General features: G+C 54.4%; 2 protein-coding genes across 2 annotated transcripts; both read left to right on the top strand.

Moving 5' to 3' along the window:
• The first annotated feature begins 32 nt into the window (after positions 1–32).
• LOC130191380 (sodium/calcium exchanger 1-like) lies at positions 33–4,449 on the top strand. The gene is made up of 7 exons (XM_056411024.1): positions 33–1,035; positions 1,145–1,162; positions 1,774–1,842; positions 1,969–2,096; positions 2,304–2,403; positions 2,801–3,067; positions 3,448–4,449. The coding sequence occupies exons 1-7, from the start codon at positions 918–920 to the stop codon at positions 3,822–3,824; spliced, it is 1,077 nt and encodes a 358-aa protein (XP_056266999.1). The 5' UTR covers positions 33–917; the 3' UTR covers positions 3,825–4,449.
• A 566-nt stretch (positions 4,450–5,015) lies between these two features.
• On the top strand, positions 5,016–14,118 carry psen2 (presenilin 2). Its single transcript, XM_056411027.1, has 11 exons — positions 5,016–5,120; positions 7,778–7,915; positions 7,977–8,182; positions 8,408–8,549; positions 8,673–8,740; positions 8,822–9,042; positions 9,125–9,223; positions 9,313–9,378; positions 9,508–9,594; positions 9,674–9,789; positions 13,658–14,118. Exons 2-11 carry the CDS (start codon positions 7,784–7,786, stop codon positions 13,811–13,813), a joined length of 1,293 nt encoding a protein of 430 aa, XP_056267002.1. The 5' UTR covers positions 5,016–5,120; positions 7,778–7,783; the 3' UTR covers positions 13,814–14,118.
• Positions 14,119–14,163: the final 45 nt, after the last annotated feature.

A 14,163-nucleotide genomic window follows, 5' to 3' on the forward strand; every position in this document is an offset into this window, starting at 1 on the left:
GGGAAGTTTGGACTGGGTGGATGGGTTGGGTAGAGGGACTGGTCAGAGCTGAAAGGACAGACCGGGACAGGATGGGGTGCTTTCCATTGGTGGGACACTGAAGGACAGAATGAGACCAGAACAGAGTAGGACACGTTGGGACAGGTAAGACCAGTCTGGACTGGTTTGGTCCAGTTAGAACATGTCTGTTGATGACCCCTTACAACAGGTCCAGACTTCTCAGGACATGTTTGGACCAGTCTGAAGAGGTTCGGACTGGTCTGTAGAGGTATGGACTGGTCTGAAGAGGTTTGGACTGGTCTGTAGAGGTATGGACTGGTCTGAAGAGGTTTGGACTGATCTGAAGAGGTATGCACTGGTCTGAAGAGGTTTGGACTGGTCTGAAGAGGTTTGAACTGGTCTGTAGGGGTATGGACTGGTCTGTAGAGGTATGGACTGCTCTGTAGAGGTTTGGACTGGTCTGAAGAGGGTTGACTATGTGGACTGGTCTGAAGAGGTTTGGACTGGTCTGAAGAGGTTTGGACTGGTCTGAAGAGGTATGGACTGGTCTGAAGAGGTTTGAACTGGTCTGTAGAGGTATGGACTGGTCTGAAGAGGTTTGGACTGGTCTGAAGAGGTTTGGACTGGTCTGAAGAGGTATGGACTGGTCTGTAGAGGTTTGGACTGGTCTGTAGAGGTTTGGACTTGTCTGTAGAGGTTTGGACTGGTCTGAAGAGGTTTGACTATGTGGACTGGTCTGAAGAGGCATGCTTGTGGCCTGGTGATCCAGTAAACCTGCCGGTGTATGCTTTCACTTGAACACTAAACACAGTGAAGCATGTTCTCATGTTGTAGATGTTCTGCACACCTGATCCTTCATCTGCACCTGATCCTTCATCTGCACCTGAACTCTGAATCATCTCAGCTACAAGTGAACAATGTTTCCATCCTCTGAAAATCTGAGCGTCTCTCTTTTAACTTCCTGTTTCTTTTTATTCGTTCTGCTTCTTCTTCTCTCTGATTTCATCTCTTCAGCTGTGTTGCTTCAGGAAGTCGGTAAGCCACTCTCATATTTTCTTTTCTGTCTCATTCATCAGATCTCTGAAATACAGTTCAATGACTGTACAATCACAACTGATTTTGACTTTGTTTTCTATATATTCAGGGGGATTTGTCAAAACAGGTGAGTGAACACAAACATATAGTACTGGAAAATCTCCTGAGAATATGAGGGTCTGTGCTGGGTAGTGGTAGTGGCAGTGGTTGGGGTAGTGGTATTGGTAGTTGTAGTGGTATTGGTAATTGTTGTGGTTGAGGTAGTGGTAGTGGTTTGGGTAGTGGTTGCGGTAGTGGTAGTGGTTGAGGTTGTGGTAGTGGTTGGGGTAGTGGTAGTGATTGTGGTTGTGGTAGTGGTTGAGGTTGGGGTAGTGGTTGTGGTTGTGGTTGAGGTAGTGGTTGAGGTTGGGGTAGTGGTAGTGCTTGAGGTTGGGGTAGTGGTAGTGATTGTGGTAGTGGTTGTGCTTGAGGTTGGGGTAGTGGTAGTGATTGTGGTTGTGGTAGTGGTTGAGGTTGTGGTAGTGGTTGGGGTAGTGGTAGTGATTGTGGTTGTGGTAGTGGTTGGGGTAGTGGTTGTACCATGTGGTAGTGATTGTGGTTGTGGCAGTGGTAGTGGTTGTGGTTGTGGTAGCAGTGGCAGCAGTGACTGTGGTAGTGGTAGAAGTAGGGGTAGTGGTTGTGGATGTGGTTGTGGTCCTTGTTGGTTCTGTTTTAATCAGTTTCTGGTTACCTGTTCAGGCCGAGACGTCTACAGGAAGGTCCAGGGACGAGACCACCCCGCCCCCTCAGCCATTATCAACATCGCAGGTACATCCATCTGTTGGTCCACCACCTGTCGGTCTTCACTCATTCACCACCTCAAATTTATCCGTCCTGCATCCATCTGTCTCTCAGTCTCCATCATTACTCTTTATGACTTATTCATCCTCTCAGAAGAGGGGGGTGAGGAGGAGTTGACCCAGAAGGAGGAGGAGGAGAGGAGGATTGCAGAGATGGGTCGGCCGATGCTGGGCGAGCACACAAAGCTGGAGGTCGTCATCGAGGAGTCATACGAGTTCAAGGTCAGTTCCACTGGTGACACCTGTAGAGAACGGGAGGGTCCCGAGTCCCGACCCAGAGGAACACGACTGAATGAACCTGCTGATTCACTGTGTTACTTCCTGTGGCTTCTTGTGACTCTTCCTGTGACTTCCTTTCCTGTTACTTCCTGTGGCTTCCTGTGACTTCTTGTTGTTTCCTGTGACTTCCTGTGGCTTCTTGTCTTGCAGAGCACCGTGGATAAACTCCTCAAGAAGACCAACCTGGCCCTGCTGATCGGGACCAACAGCTGGAGGGAGCAGTTTGCGGAGGCCATCACAGTCAGCGCTGGTAAGACCTGGACCTGGCAACAGGACCTGGACCTGAGCCCATCTCAGGGCAGCAGGAACTGGACCTGAGCCCGTCTCAGAGCAACAGGACCTGGACCTGAGCCCGTCTCAGAGCAGCAGGACCTGGACCTGAGCCCGTCTCAGGGCAGCAGGACCTGGACCTGAGCCCGTCTCAGAGCAACAGGACCTGGACCTGAGCCCGTCTCAGAGCAACAGGACCTGGACCTGAGCCCGTCTCAGGGCAGCAGGACCTGGACCTGAGCCCGTCTCAGAGCAACAGGACCTGGACCTGAGCCCGTCTCAGGACAGCAGGACCTGGACCTGAGCCTGTCTCAGGGCAGCAGGGCTCCGGTTGGGAGATTTAAGGTGACGTGGCTCTGCTTCCCTATCCTGCTCAGGTGGTGATGGTGATGATGATGGTGAGAAGCTGCCCTCCTGCTTTGACTATGTCATGCACTTCCTCACCGTCTTCTGGAAGCTTCTGTTTGCCTTGGTTCCTCCTGCCGACTACTTCAACGGCTGGGCCTGCTTCGTCGTCTCCATCTCCGTCATCGGCCTTCTGACGGCCTTCATCGGTGACCTGGCCTCACACTTTGGCTGCACCGTCGGCCTCAAGGACTCCGTCACCGCTGTGGTGTTCGTAGCTCTGGGCACATCTGTTCCAGGTGCGAGTCGCTTCCATGTGCACTACTTCATGTTCAACTGGCCGAGGCTGAGGTCCACATCAGGACAACAGGTTCAGAATCTGCAGAGACTTTCACTTCCCAAGTGGAGACGTGGTTTTGATACCCTGACTTAGTGCTCTGCATGTATTCTAGGTAGTCACAGTGCCTGGTCAACTCTAACCCCACACGTCCTCTTTTTTAAATCTTCAAGCCCAAGCTTAGTGTGTCCTCCTGGGCACAGGAGACGTTATGCGAGTGTGTTCACAGGCTGAGGAGGACTAACCAGGACCAGTAAACATTCACACTAATCAATACAGCAGATGAGTCCACTTGATGGATCTCCAACACAGCCGATCATCTCCCCTTTCTCTCTCCCTTAGACACATTTGCCAGTAAAGTTTCAGCCATCCAGGACCAATACGCCGACGCCTCCATCGGCAACGTGACAGGAAGTAACGCCGTCAACGTCTTCCTGGGCATCGGCGTGGCCTGGTCCATCGCTGCCGTCTACCACTACTCCAAAGGCCAGGAGTTCAGAGTGGATCCGGGCACGCTGGCCTTCTCTGTCACTCTCTTCACCATCTTTGCCTTCATCTGCATCGGCGTCCTCATCTATCGCCGCCGCCCCGAGATCGGCGGGGAGCTGGGGGGACCCAGAGTCCCCAAGATCCTCACCAGCTGCCTGTTCTTCAGTCTGTGGCTACTGTACATTGTCTTCTCCTCGTTGGAGGCCTACTGCCACGTCAAAGGCTTCTGAAGGTGCTGCTTCTGACGAGTCCTCAACAGTTCTTGATGAACAGTTCTTCGCGGTTCCTAGAGGCTCCTGCAGGTTCTGGCAGGTTCCTTGTATTTGTGTTATTGGTCTAAAGTTCTGGATCATCTCTAAAGGTCTAAAGCTTCCTGAGAGGTGATTCGGTCCTAAAGGTTCTGAGTAAACGTGCTGACACCTGGATGGACTCATAACGGTTCCAACAGGTTTTCTGAGGTTTCTAAATGCTACGTATATTCTGATGGACTCTCTCTGTCCTATTATTTAAATGTGTAAGAGATTTGATGTCTTCCTAAAGATCCTGACGCAGTCCTGCATAATTTGACCGATTGGACCGACCTCCTGAGGGTTCAGACATCCTACGTTCTGACCGCTGATGGATCTCTAAAGGTTCCAGTAGGTTCCTTGTTGTTATCGTCCAGGCTTCAGGTCTTTGTTCATTGGCTGAGAGTAACCTCTGAGTCTACCTGCTTATTGGACGTTCATATCAAAACAAACTGAGGATAACGGTCTGGTCTCTGGTCCTGGTTCTGGTCTCTGGAGGATCTGGTGATATTCAGGTTTTAGGTCTCACAGGTTCAACACTTCTTATTATTAAAGGTTCCTGACTGATTATTGTGTTGTTGAATATTTATTTTCTCAAAGTGTTTGTGTTGACAACGAGACTTCAAACACTTCCTCTGAACCTTTGAGCAACTTGGAGCATCGAAAGGTTTTTAATGACCACTAAGAGACGACGACCACAAGCAGATGCACACACATGTATATGTATATATATATATACATATATATGTGTGTATATATGTTTATATATATACATATATATAAACATATACACACACATATACATATGTATATATATATATATATATTCATCCCCAGATGATGAAGAGGATTAAGATGATGAAGATGATGAAGAGAATGAAGAGGATTAAGATGATAAAGAGGATGAAGAAGATGATGAAGATGTTGAAGATGATAAAGAGGATGAAGAGGATCAAGAGTATGAATATGATGAAGATGAGGAAGATGATAAAGATGTCGAAGAGGATGAAGATGATGAAGAGGACGAAGATGATGAAGAGGACGCTGTCTACACCCCATGAGCAGCGTCCTCTCCAACGAGCCTTAGGTGACGCTCCTCCAGGCATGTGAGGCACCACGTGATCTCGTGACGCGCCCGCCGGTCACGTGGTGTGGGTCAGCTGATGAAGCCACTTCCGGGTTGTTGCTCCGTGTTTTGTTTTGCTGCGGCTCGACTGGCTTTCTGCGGAGGAACTCGAGGTAACTCTCTATATATGTATATATATATATATATATATATATATATATATACATACATACACACAGACATGTATATATATATATACACATATACACACACACATGTATATACACTATTTAAATGTTACAGAAACAGGAGAGACTTTAGACACAGTTTTATGTTGTATTCATTCAAAGTAAAGGTCAATAATATACTAAATATACCTTACCTATGTATGTATATAGACATACATAGGTATATACTGTACACACTGTGTATATACTTTAGTGTACATCTAACTTCATGGACTTAGATGTAGTTGGTAAAGTCAGAGATACTTTGTACTACTTGGTAGTTTCATGTGTCTCGTGTGTTTTATTGGTTTAATAGTATATTCTGTGTTATGTCATAGTGACACGTATGTGGTGTTTTACTTTACTTCTCTATACTTTTAGACATAAAATACGTCAGCTGGTAAAACATGAAGCCTCATGAAGACCAAAATAAACAGGGTCTGAGGGTTTAGGGGTCTGAGGGTTTTGGGGGTTTAGGGGTTCTGAGGGTTTTGGGGGTCTGAGGGTTTAGGGGTTCTGAGGGTTTGGGGGTCTGAGGGTTTAGGGGTCTGAGGGTTTTGGGGGTTTAGGGGTTCTGAGGGTTTGGGGGTCTGAGGGTTTTGGGGGTCTGAGGGTTTTGGGGGTTTAGGGGTTTTGGGGGTCTGAGGGTTTTGGGGGTGTAGGGCCGATGAGTTCAGATTGATTGCAACTGAGTTTGAGAGTTCTGTTGGATCCATGATTTATATCAGTGAGACAGGAGGAGGAGAGGGTCTGACCCCCTCACATGGTCTGCCCCCCTCACATGGTCTGACCCCTCACATGGTCTGACCCCTCACATGGTCTGACCCCCTCACATGGTCTGACCCCTCACATGGTCTGACCCCCTCACATGGTCTGACCCCCTCACATGGTCTGCCCCCTCACATGGTCTGACCCCCTCACATGGTCTGCCCCCCTCACATGGTCTGACCCCCTCACATGGTCTGACCCCCTCACATGGTCTGACCCCTCACATGGTCTGACCCCCTCACATGGTCTGCCCCCCTCACATGGTCTGACCCCCTCACATGGTCTGACCCCTCACATGGTCTGACCCCCTCACATGGTCTGACCCCTCACATGGTCTGACCCCCTCACATGGTCTGACCCCTCACATGGTCTGACCCCTCACATGGTCTGACCCCCTCACATGGTCTGACCCCCTCACATGGTCTGACCCCTCACATGGTCTGACCACCTCACATGGTCTGACCCCTCACATGGTCTGACCCCCTCACATGGTCTGACCCCTCACATGGTCTGACCCTCACATGGTCTGCCCCTCACATGGTCTGCCCCTCACATGGTCTGCCCCTCACATGGTCTGACCTCACATGGTCTGCCTCACATGGTCTGACCCTCACATGGTCTGACCCTCACATGGTCTGACCCTCACATGGTCTGACCCCTCACATGGTCTGACCCCTCACATGGTCTGACCTCACATGGTCTGACCCCACATGGTCTGACCCCTCACATGGTCTGACCCCTCACATGGTCTGCCCCTCACATGGTCTGACCCTCACATGGTCTGACCTCACATGGTCTGACCCCTCACATGGTCTGCCCCTCATGGTCTGACCTCACATGGTCTGACCCCTCACATGGTCTGACCCCCTCACATGGTCTGACCCCTCACATGGTCTGCCCCCTCACATGGTCTGTCCCCTCACATGGTCTGACCCCCTCACATGGTCTGACCCCCTCACATGGTCTGCCCCCTCACATGGTCTGCCCCCTCACATGGTCTGACCCCCTCACATGGTCTGCCCCCTCACATGGTCTGACCCCCTCACATGGTCTGACCCCTCACATGGTCTGCCCTCACATGGTCTGCCCTCACTGGTCTGACCCTCACATGGTCTGCCCCTCACATGGTCTGCCCCTCACATGGTCTGACCCCTCACATGGTCTGCCCTCACATGGTCTGACCCTCACATGGTCTGACCCCTCACATGGTCTGCCCCTCACATGGTCTGACCCCTCACATGGTCTGCCCCTCACATGGTCTGACCCCTCACATGGTCTGACCCCTCACATGGTCTGCCCCTCACATGGTCTGACCCTCACATGGTCTGACCCCTCACATGGTCTGCCCCTCACATGGTCTGCCTCACATGGTCTGACCCCTCACATGGTCTGCCCCCTCACATGGTCTGCCCCTCACATGGTCTGACCCTCACATGGTCTGACCCCTCACATGGTCTGACCCCTCACATGGTCTGACCCCCTCACATGGTCTGCCCCTCACATGGTCTGACCCCTCACATGGTCTGCCCCTCACATGGTCTGACCCCTCACATGGTCTGCCCCTCACATGGTCTGCCCTCACATGGTCTGACCCCTCACATGGTCTGCCCCTCACATGGTCTGACCCCCTCACATGGTCTGCCCCCTCACATGGTCTGCCCCCTCACATGGTCTGACCCCCTCACATGGTCTGCCCCCTCACATGGTCTGACCCCTCACATGGTCTGACCCCTCATGGTCTGCCCCTCATGGTCTGACCCCCTCACATGGTCTGACCCCCTCACATGGTCTGCCCCCTCACATGGTCTGACCCCCTCACATGGTCTGGTCCCCAGTCCACCATGAGCGCCTCAGACAGTGACGAGGACTCGTACAACGAGAGGACGGCGCTGGTCCCGTCTGAGAACCCGGAGGTCCCGTCCTACAAACCGGACCCAGACCTCCACCTCTCCGCCGCCCCCCCGTCCAAAAGGGTAAGACCCTCAGTGACTGAGATACAGCCCATAATAATCAATAATCATTTCCTGCTGTCAGTCTGGGGTCAGCAGGAGGGCGGCTCCGGACCAGGAGGAGGACCGGGACCCGGACCAGGACCCGGACCAGGACCCGGACGAGGAGGAGCTGAAGTACGGAGCCAAACACGTCATCATGCTCTTCGTGCCCGTGACGCTGTGCATGGCGGTGGTGGTGGCCTCCATCAAGTCGGTGGGCTTCTATACGGAGAAGACCGACCAGCAGCTGTAGGTTCAGCCCCGCCCCCATCGCCCGCCTCATTGCCCCGCCCCCATGGCCCCGCCCTCATTGCCCTCATTGACACCTTTGCCCCGCCCTCATTGACATCTTTGCCCCGCCCTCTTTCCCCACCCTCGTTGCCCCCATGGCCCTCATTCCCCTTATTGCCCCGCCCTCATGGCCCCGCCCCCATGGCCCTCATTGCCCCGCCCTCACCACGCTTGTCTCCTCAGGATCTACACGCCGTTCACGGAGAACACGGCGTCCGTGGGCCGCCGGCTGCTGAACTCCGTCCTCAACACCATCATCATGATCAGCGTCATCGTGGTCATGACCGTGTTCCTGGTCGTGCTCTACAAGTACCGCTGCTACAAGGTCAGGAGGTCGCGCTGTGACACAAGGTCACGTGACTTCAACGTGGCGTCACGTGACTTTAACGTGGCGTCACGTGACTTTAACGTGGCGTCACGTGACGTGTTTTGTGTGTTTTGGGTCCAGTTCATCCACGGCTGGCTCATCCTGTCCTCCCTCATGCTGCTCTTCTCCTTCAGCTCCATGTACCTGGGGTGAGTCCAGCTCCGGGTCCGGCTCCGAGTCCGGGTCCGAGTCCGGCTCCAGCCCCTCATTATGTGTTCCTCCTCTCCCAGCGAAGTGTTTAAGACCTACAACCTGGCGGTGGACTACCCGACGGTCGGGGTGCTTATCTGGAACTTCGGGGCCGTGGGGATGGTCTGCATCCACTGGAAGGGGCCCCTGCAGCTGCAGCAGGCCTACCTCATCCTCATCAGCGCCCTCATGGCCCTCGTCTTCATCAAGTACCTGCCCGAGTGGTCGGCCTGGCTCATCCTGGGAGCCATCTCCGTCTACGGTGAGAGGTTCAGGAACAGCCTCGGGGACTGTGGTGCCGATGCTGTGGCCTCCCATCATGCATTGCTCTGTTGTGGTTGCAGACCTGGTGGCGGTGCTGTCCCCTAAGGGCCCCCTCAGGATGCTGGTGGAGACGGCTCAGGAGCGCAACGAGCCCATCTTCCCGGCCCTCATCTACTCCTGTGAGTCCAGCGGGACGCTGTCGCTTTCAGAGCATAGAACAACAGGAAGTCGTATCGGCAACAAACTCTGTTTACCTGTTTGTGTCCAGCCGCCATGATGTGGACGGTGGGGATGGCGAGCCCGGCGGGCGCTCGGCGCTCCGGACAGGAAGCAGGTCGGACATCGCAAACCTATTCGCAGCAAGGCATAATGGGAAATGACTCGATATCAGGAACACCTGCGCAGACGTGTTACGGACCGGTCCCGTGGACCCGGCTCACTTCCTGTCCACTCTGTCTTCCAGACGAGGAGGCGGAGCAGAGCAGCCGGGGGGCGGAGCCTCAGAATCCACCGTCCCGGTCGTGTCAGGAAGACGACCTGGAGGAGGACCGTGAGTAGTTCAAGTGTTAATACCAGAGTAGGAACATGCAGCATCTGTAGGAGTCTGAAGGTGCGTTCAATGTCCGTAGGAGGGGTGAAGCTCGGCCTCGGGGACTTCATCTTCTACAGCGTGCTGGTGGGCAAAGCTGCAGCGACGGGAGGAGACTGGAACACCACGCTGGCCTGCTTCGTCTCCATCCTCATCGTGAGTCACTCACCTGTAACCCAGCTGGAACTAACCCGCGGTCACTAACCCGTGATAACTAACCCGTGGTTACTACCTGTGGTAACTAACCCGTGGTAACTAACCGGTGGTCCCAACCTGTGGTAACTACCTGTGATAACTAACCTGTGGTCACTACCTGTGGTCACTAACCTGTGGTCACTTACCCGTGGTAACTACCTGTGGTCACTACCCGTGGTCACTAACCTGTGGTCACTAACCCGTGGTAACTAACCCGTGGTCCCTACCTGTGGTCCCTACCCGTGGTCCCTACCCGTGGTCCCTACCCGTGGTCCCTACCCGTGGTCCTTACCCGTGGTCACTAACCCGTGGTCCCTACCCGTGGTCACTAACCCGTGGTCACTAACCCGTGGTCACTAACCCGTGGTCACTAACCCGTGGTCCCTACCCGTGGTCACTACCCGTGGTCACTAACCCGTGGTCACTAACCCGTGGTCCCTACCCGTGGTCCCTACCCATGGTCCCTACCTGTGGTCCCTACCCGTGGTCACTAACCCGTGGTCACTAACCTGTGGTCACTAACCTGTGGTCCCTACCTGTGGTCCCTACCTGTGGTCCCTACCTGTGGTCACTAACCTGTGGTCACTAACCTGTGGTCACTAACCCGTGGTCCCTACCTGTGGTCACTAACCCGTGGTAACTAACCCGTGGTCCCTACCTGTGGTCCCTACCTGTGATTCCTACCCGTGGTCCCTACCTGTGATTCCTACCCGTGGTCCCTACCCGTGGTCCCTACCTGTGGTCCCTACCCGTGGTCCCTACCTGTGGTCCCTACCTGTGGTCCCTACCCGTGGTCACTAACCCGTGGTCCCTACCTGTGGTCCCTACCCGTGGTCCCTACCTGTGGTCACTAACCCGTGGTCACTAACCCGTGGTCCCTACCTGTGGTCACTAACCCGTGGTCCCTACCTGTGGTCCCTACCTGTGGTCACTAACCCGTGGTCACTAACCCGTGGTCACTAACCCGTGGTCACTAACCTGTGGTCACTAACCCGTGGTAACTAACCCATGGTCCCTACCTGTGGTCACTAACCCGTGGTCACTAACCCGTGGTAACTAACCCGTGGTCCCTACCTGTGGTCCCTACCCGTGGTCCCTACCTGTGGTCCCTACCTGTGGTCCCTACCCGTGGTCCCTACCTGTGGTCCCTACCTGTGGTCCCTACCTGTGGTCCCTACCTGTGGTCCCTACCTGTGGTCACTAACCCGTGGTCACTAACCCGTGGTCACTAACCCGTGGTCCCTAACCTGTGGTCACTAACCTGTGGTCACTAACCTGTGGTCCCTACCTGTGGTCACTAACCTGTGGTCACTAACCTGTGGTCACTAACCCGTGGTCCCTACCTGTGGTCACTAACCCGTGGTAACTAACCCGTGGTCACTAACCCGTGGTCCCTACCTGTGGTCACTAACCCGTGGTAACTAACCCGTGGTCCCTACCTGTGGTCCCTACCCGTGGTCACTAACCCGTGGTCCCTACCTGTGGTCCCTACCCGTGGTCACTAACCCGTGGTCACTAACCCGTGGTCCCTACCTGTGGTCCCTACCCGTGGTCACTAACCCGTGGTAACTAACCTGTGGTCCCTACCTGTGGTCCCTACCCGTGGTCACTAACCCGTGGTCACTAACCCGTGGTCCCTACCTGTGGTCCCTACCCGTGGTCACTAACCCGTGGTAACTAACCTGTGGTCCCTACCTGTGGTCCCTACCCGTGGTCACTAACCCGTGGTCCCTACCCGTGGTAACTAACCTGTGGTCCCTACCTGTGGTCCCTACCTGTGGTCCCTACCCGTGGTCACTAACCCGTGGTCCCTACCTGTGGTCCCTACCCGTGGTCACTAACCCGTGGTCACTAACCCGTGGTCACTAACCTGTGGTCACTAACCCGTGGTCCCTACCTGTGGTCACTAACCCGTGGTCACTAACCTGTGGTCACTAACCCGTGGTCCCTACCTGTGGTCACTAACCTGTGGTCACTAACCTGTGGTCACTAACCCGTGGTCACTAACCCGTGGTCACTAACCCGTGGTCACTAACCCGTGGTCCCTACCTGTGGTCACTAACCCGTGGTCCCTACCTGTGGTCACTAACCCGTGGTCACTAACCCGTGGTCACTAACCTGTGGTCACTAACCCGTGGTCCCTACCCGTGGTCCCTACCCGTGGTCACTAACCCGTGGTAACTAACCCGTGGTCCCTACCTGTGGTCACTAACCTGTGGTCACTAACCCGTGGTCCCTACCTGTGGTCCCTACCTGTGGTCACTAACCCGTGGTCACTAACCTGTGGTCCCTACCTGTGGTCACTAACCTGTGGTCACTAACCTGTGGTCACTAACCCGTGGTAACTAACCTGTGGTCACTAACCCGTGGTAACTAACCTGTGGTCACTAACCTGTGGTCACTAACCTGTGGTCACTAACCTGTGGTCACTAACCTGTGGTCACTAACCTGTGGTCACTAACCCGTGGTCCCTACCTGTGGTCACTAACCTGTGGTCACTAACCCGTGGTCCCTACCTGTGGTCACTAACCTGTGGTAACTAACCCGTGGTCACTAACCCGTGGTAACTAACCCGTGGTCCCTACCTGTGGTCCCTACCTGTGGTCCCTACCTGTGGTCCCTACCCGTGGTCCCTACCCGTGGTCACTAACCTGTGGTCCCTACCCGTGGTCACTAACCCGTGGTCACTAACCCGTGGTCACTAACCCGTGGTCACTAACCCGTGGTAACTAACCCGTGGTCCCTACCTGTGGTCCCTACCCGTGGTCACTAACCCGTGGTCCCTACCTGTGGTCCCTACCCGTGGTCACTAACCCGTGGTCACTAACCCGTGGTAACTAACCCGTGGTCCCTACCTGTGGTCCCTACCTGTGGTCCCTACCTGTGGTCCCTACCTGTGGTCCCTACCCGTGGTCCCTACCCGTGGTCACTAACCTGTGGTCCCTACCCGTGGTCCCTACCCGTGGTCACTAACCCGTGGTCACTAACCCGTGGTCCCTACCTGTGGTCCCTACCCGTGGTCACTAACCCGTGGTCACTAACCCGTGGTCACTAACCTGTGGTCACTAACCCGTGGTAACTAACCTGTGGTCCCTACCCGTGGTCCCTACCCGTGGTCACTAACCCGTGGTCACTAACCCGTGGTCCCTACCTGTGGTCACTAACCTGTGGTAACTAACCCGTGGTCACTAACCCGTGGTAACTAACCCGTGGTCCCTACCTGTGGTCACTAACCCGTGGTCCCTAACCCGTGGTCACTAACCTGTGGTCCCTACCTGTGGTCCCTACCTGTGGTCACTAACCTGTGGTCACTAACCTGTGGTCACTAACCCGTGGTCCCTACCTGTGGTCACTAACCTGTGGTAACTAACCCGTGGTCACTAACCCGTGGTCCCTACCTGTGGTCACTAACCTGTGGTCACTAACCCGTGGTCCCTACCTGTGGTCACTAACCTGTGGTCACTAACCCGTGGTCCCTACCTGTGGTCACTAACCTGTGGTAACTAACCTGTGGTAACTAACCCGTGGTCACTAACCCGTGGTAACTAACCCGTGGTCCCTACCTGTGGTCCCTACCTGTGGTCCCTACCCGTGGTCCCTACCCGTGGTCACTAACCTGTGGTCCCTACCCGTGGTCCCTACCCGTGGTCACTAACCCGTGGTCACTAACCCGTGGTCACTAACCCGTGGTAACTAACCCGTGGTCCCTACCTGTGGTCCCTACCCGTGGTCACTAACCCGTGGTCCCTACCTGTGGTCCCTACCCGTGGTCACTAACCCGTGGTCACTAACCCGTGGTAACTAACCCGTGGTCACTACCTGTGAGCAGGGCCTGTGCCTGACGCTGCTGCTGCTGGCCATCTTTAAGAAGGCTCTTCCGGCGCTGCCCATCTCCATCGCCTTCGGCTTGGTCTTCTACTTCTCCACCGACTTCCTGGTTCAGCCCTTCATGAACAACCTGGCCGACCAGCAGTTCTACATCTGAGGGGAAGCCCCGCCCACATCGCCCGTCTGCTCGTCTTCATCGCCGTTATCCTGTTGTAGACGTCGGGATCCTACAGGAAGTGACATTGTGCAGACGAGCTGGTGGTGGCAGGTCACCCGCTCAGGTGATCCGCGACGGCTGCGTGTGATAGGCCGATGCTCCCGCCAGTCAACTCGCACCCTGTAAAGCTTCTCTGTCCTGATTGGTTCTCGCAGCAGGCTGTGCATCATGTGACCTGACACTGGTGCAGCTGTTGCACTTCAATGCTGATTGGTCTGATTTATACAATAAACATGTGATCAATACATTTGTGATCAATAAACTTGTGATTAATAAACATGTGATCAATA

This window comes from Pseudoliparis swirei, unplaced genomic scaffold (assembly GCF_029220125.1).
Source record: "Pseudoliparis swirei isolate HS2019 ecotype Mariana Trench unplaced genomic scaffold, NWPU_hadal_v1 hadal_42, whole genome shotgun sequence".
NCBI lineage: Eukaryota > Metazoa > Chordata > Actinopteri > Perciformes > Liparidae > Pseudoliparis > Pseudoliparis swirei.

Bases quoted from the DNA above. Each gene is read 5' to 3' on its own strand.
- LOC130191380 (XM_056411024.1), top strand. From the start codon at position 918: ATGTTTCCATCCTCTGAAAATCTGAGCGTCTCTCTTTTAACTTCCTGT. The intron at 2,097-2,303 runs GTCAGTTCCACT...CTTGTCTTGCAG, and splicing joins AGGAGTCATACGAGTTCAAG to AGCACCGTGGATAAACTCCT. The intron at 3,068-3,447 runs GTGCGAGTCGCT...TCTCTCCCTTAG, and splicing joins TCTGGGCACATCTGTTCCAG to ACACATTTGCCAGTAAAGTT.
- psen2 (XM_056411027.1), top strand. From the start codon at position 7,784: ATGAGCGCCTCAGACAGTGACGAGGACTCGTACAACGAGAGGACGGCG. The intron at 9,043-9,124 runs GTGAGAGGTTCA...TTGTGGTTGCAG, and splicing joins GGGAGCCATCTCCGTCTACG to ACCTGGTGGCGGTGCTGTCC. The intron at 9,595-9,673 runs GTGAGTAGTTCA...CAATGTCCGTAG, and splicing joins AGACGACCTGGAGGAGGACC to GAGGGGTGAAGCTCGGCCTC.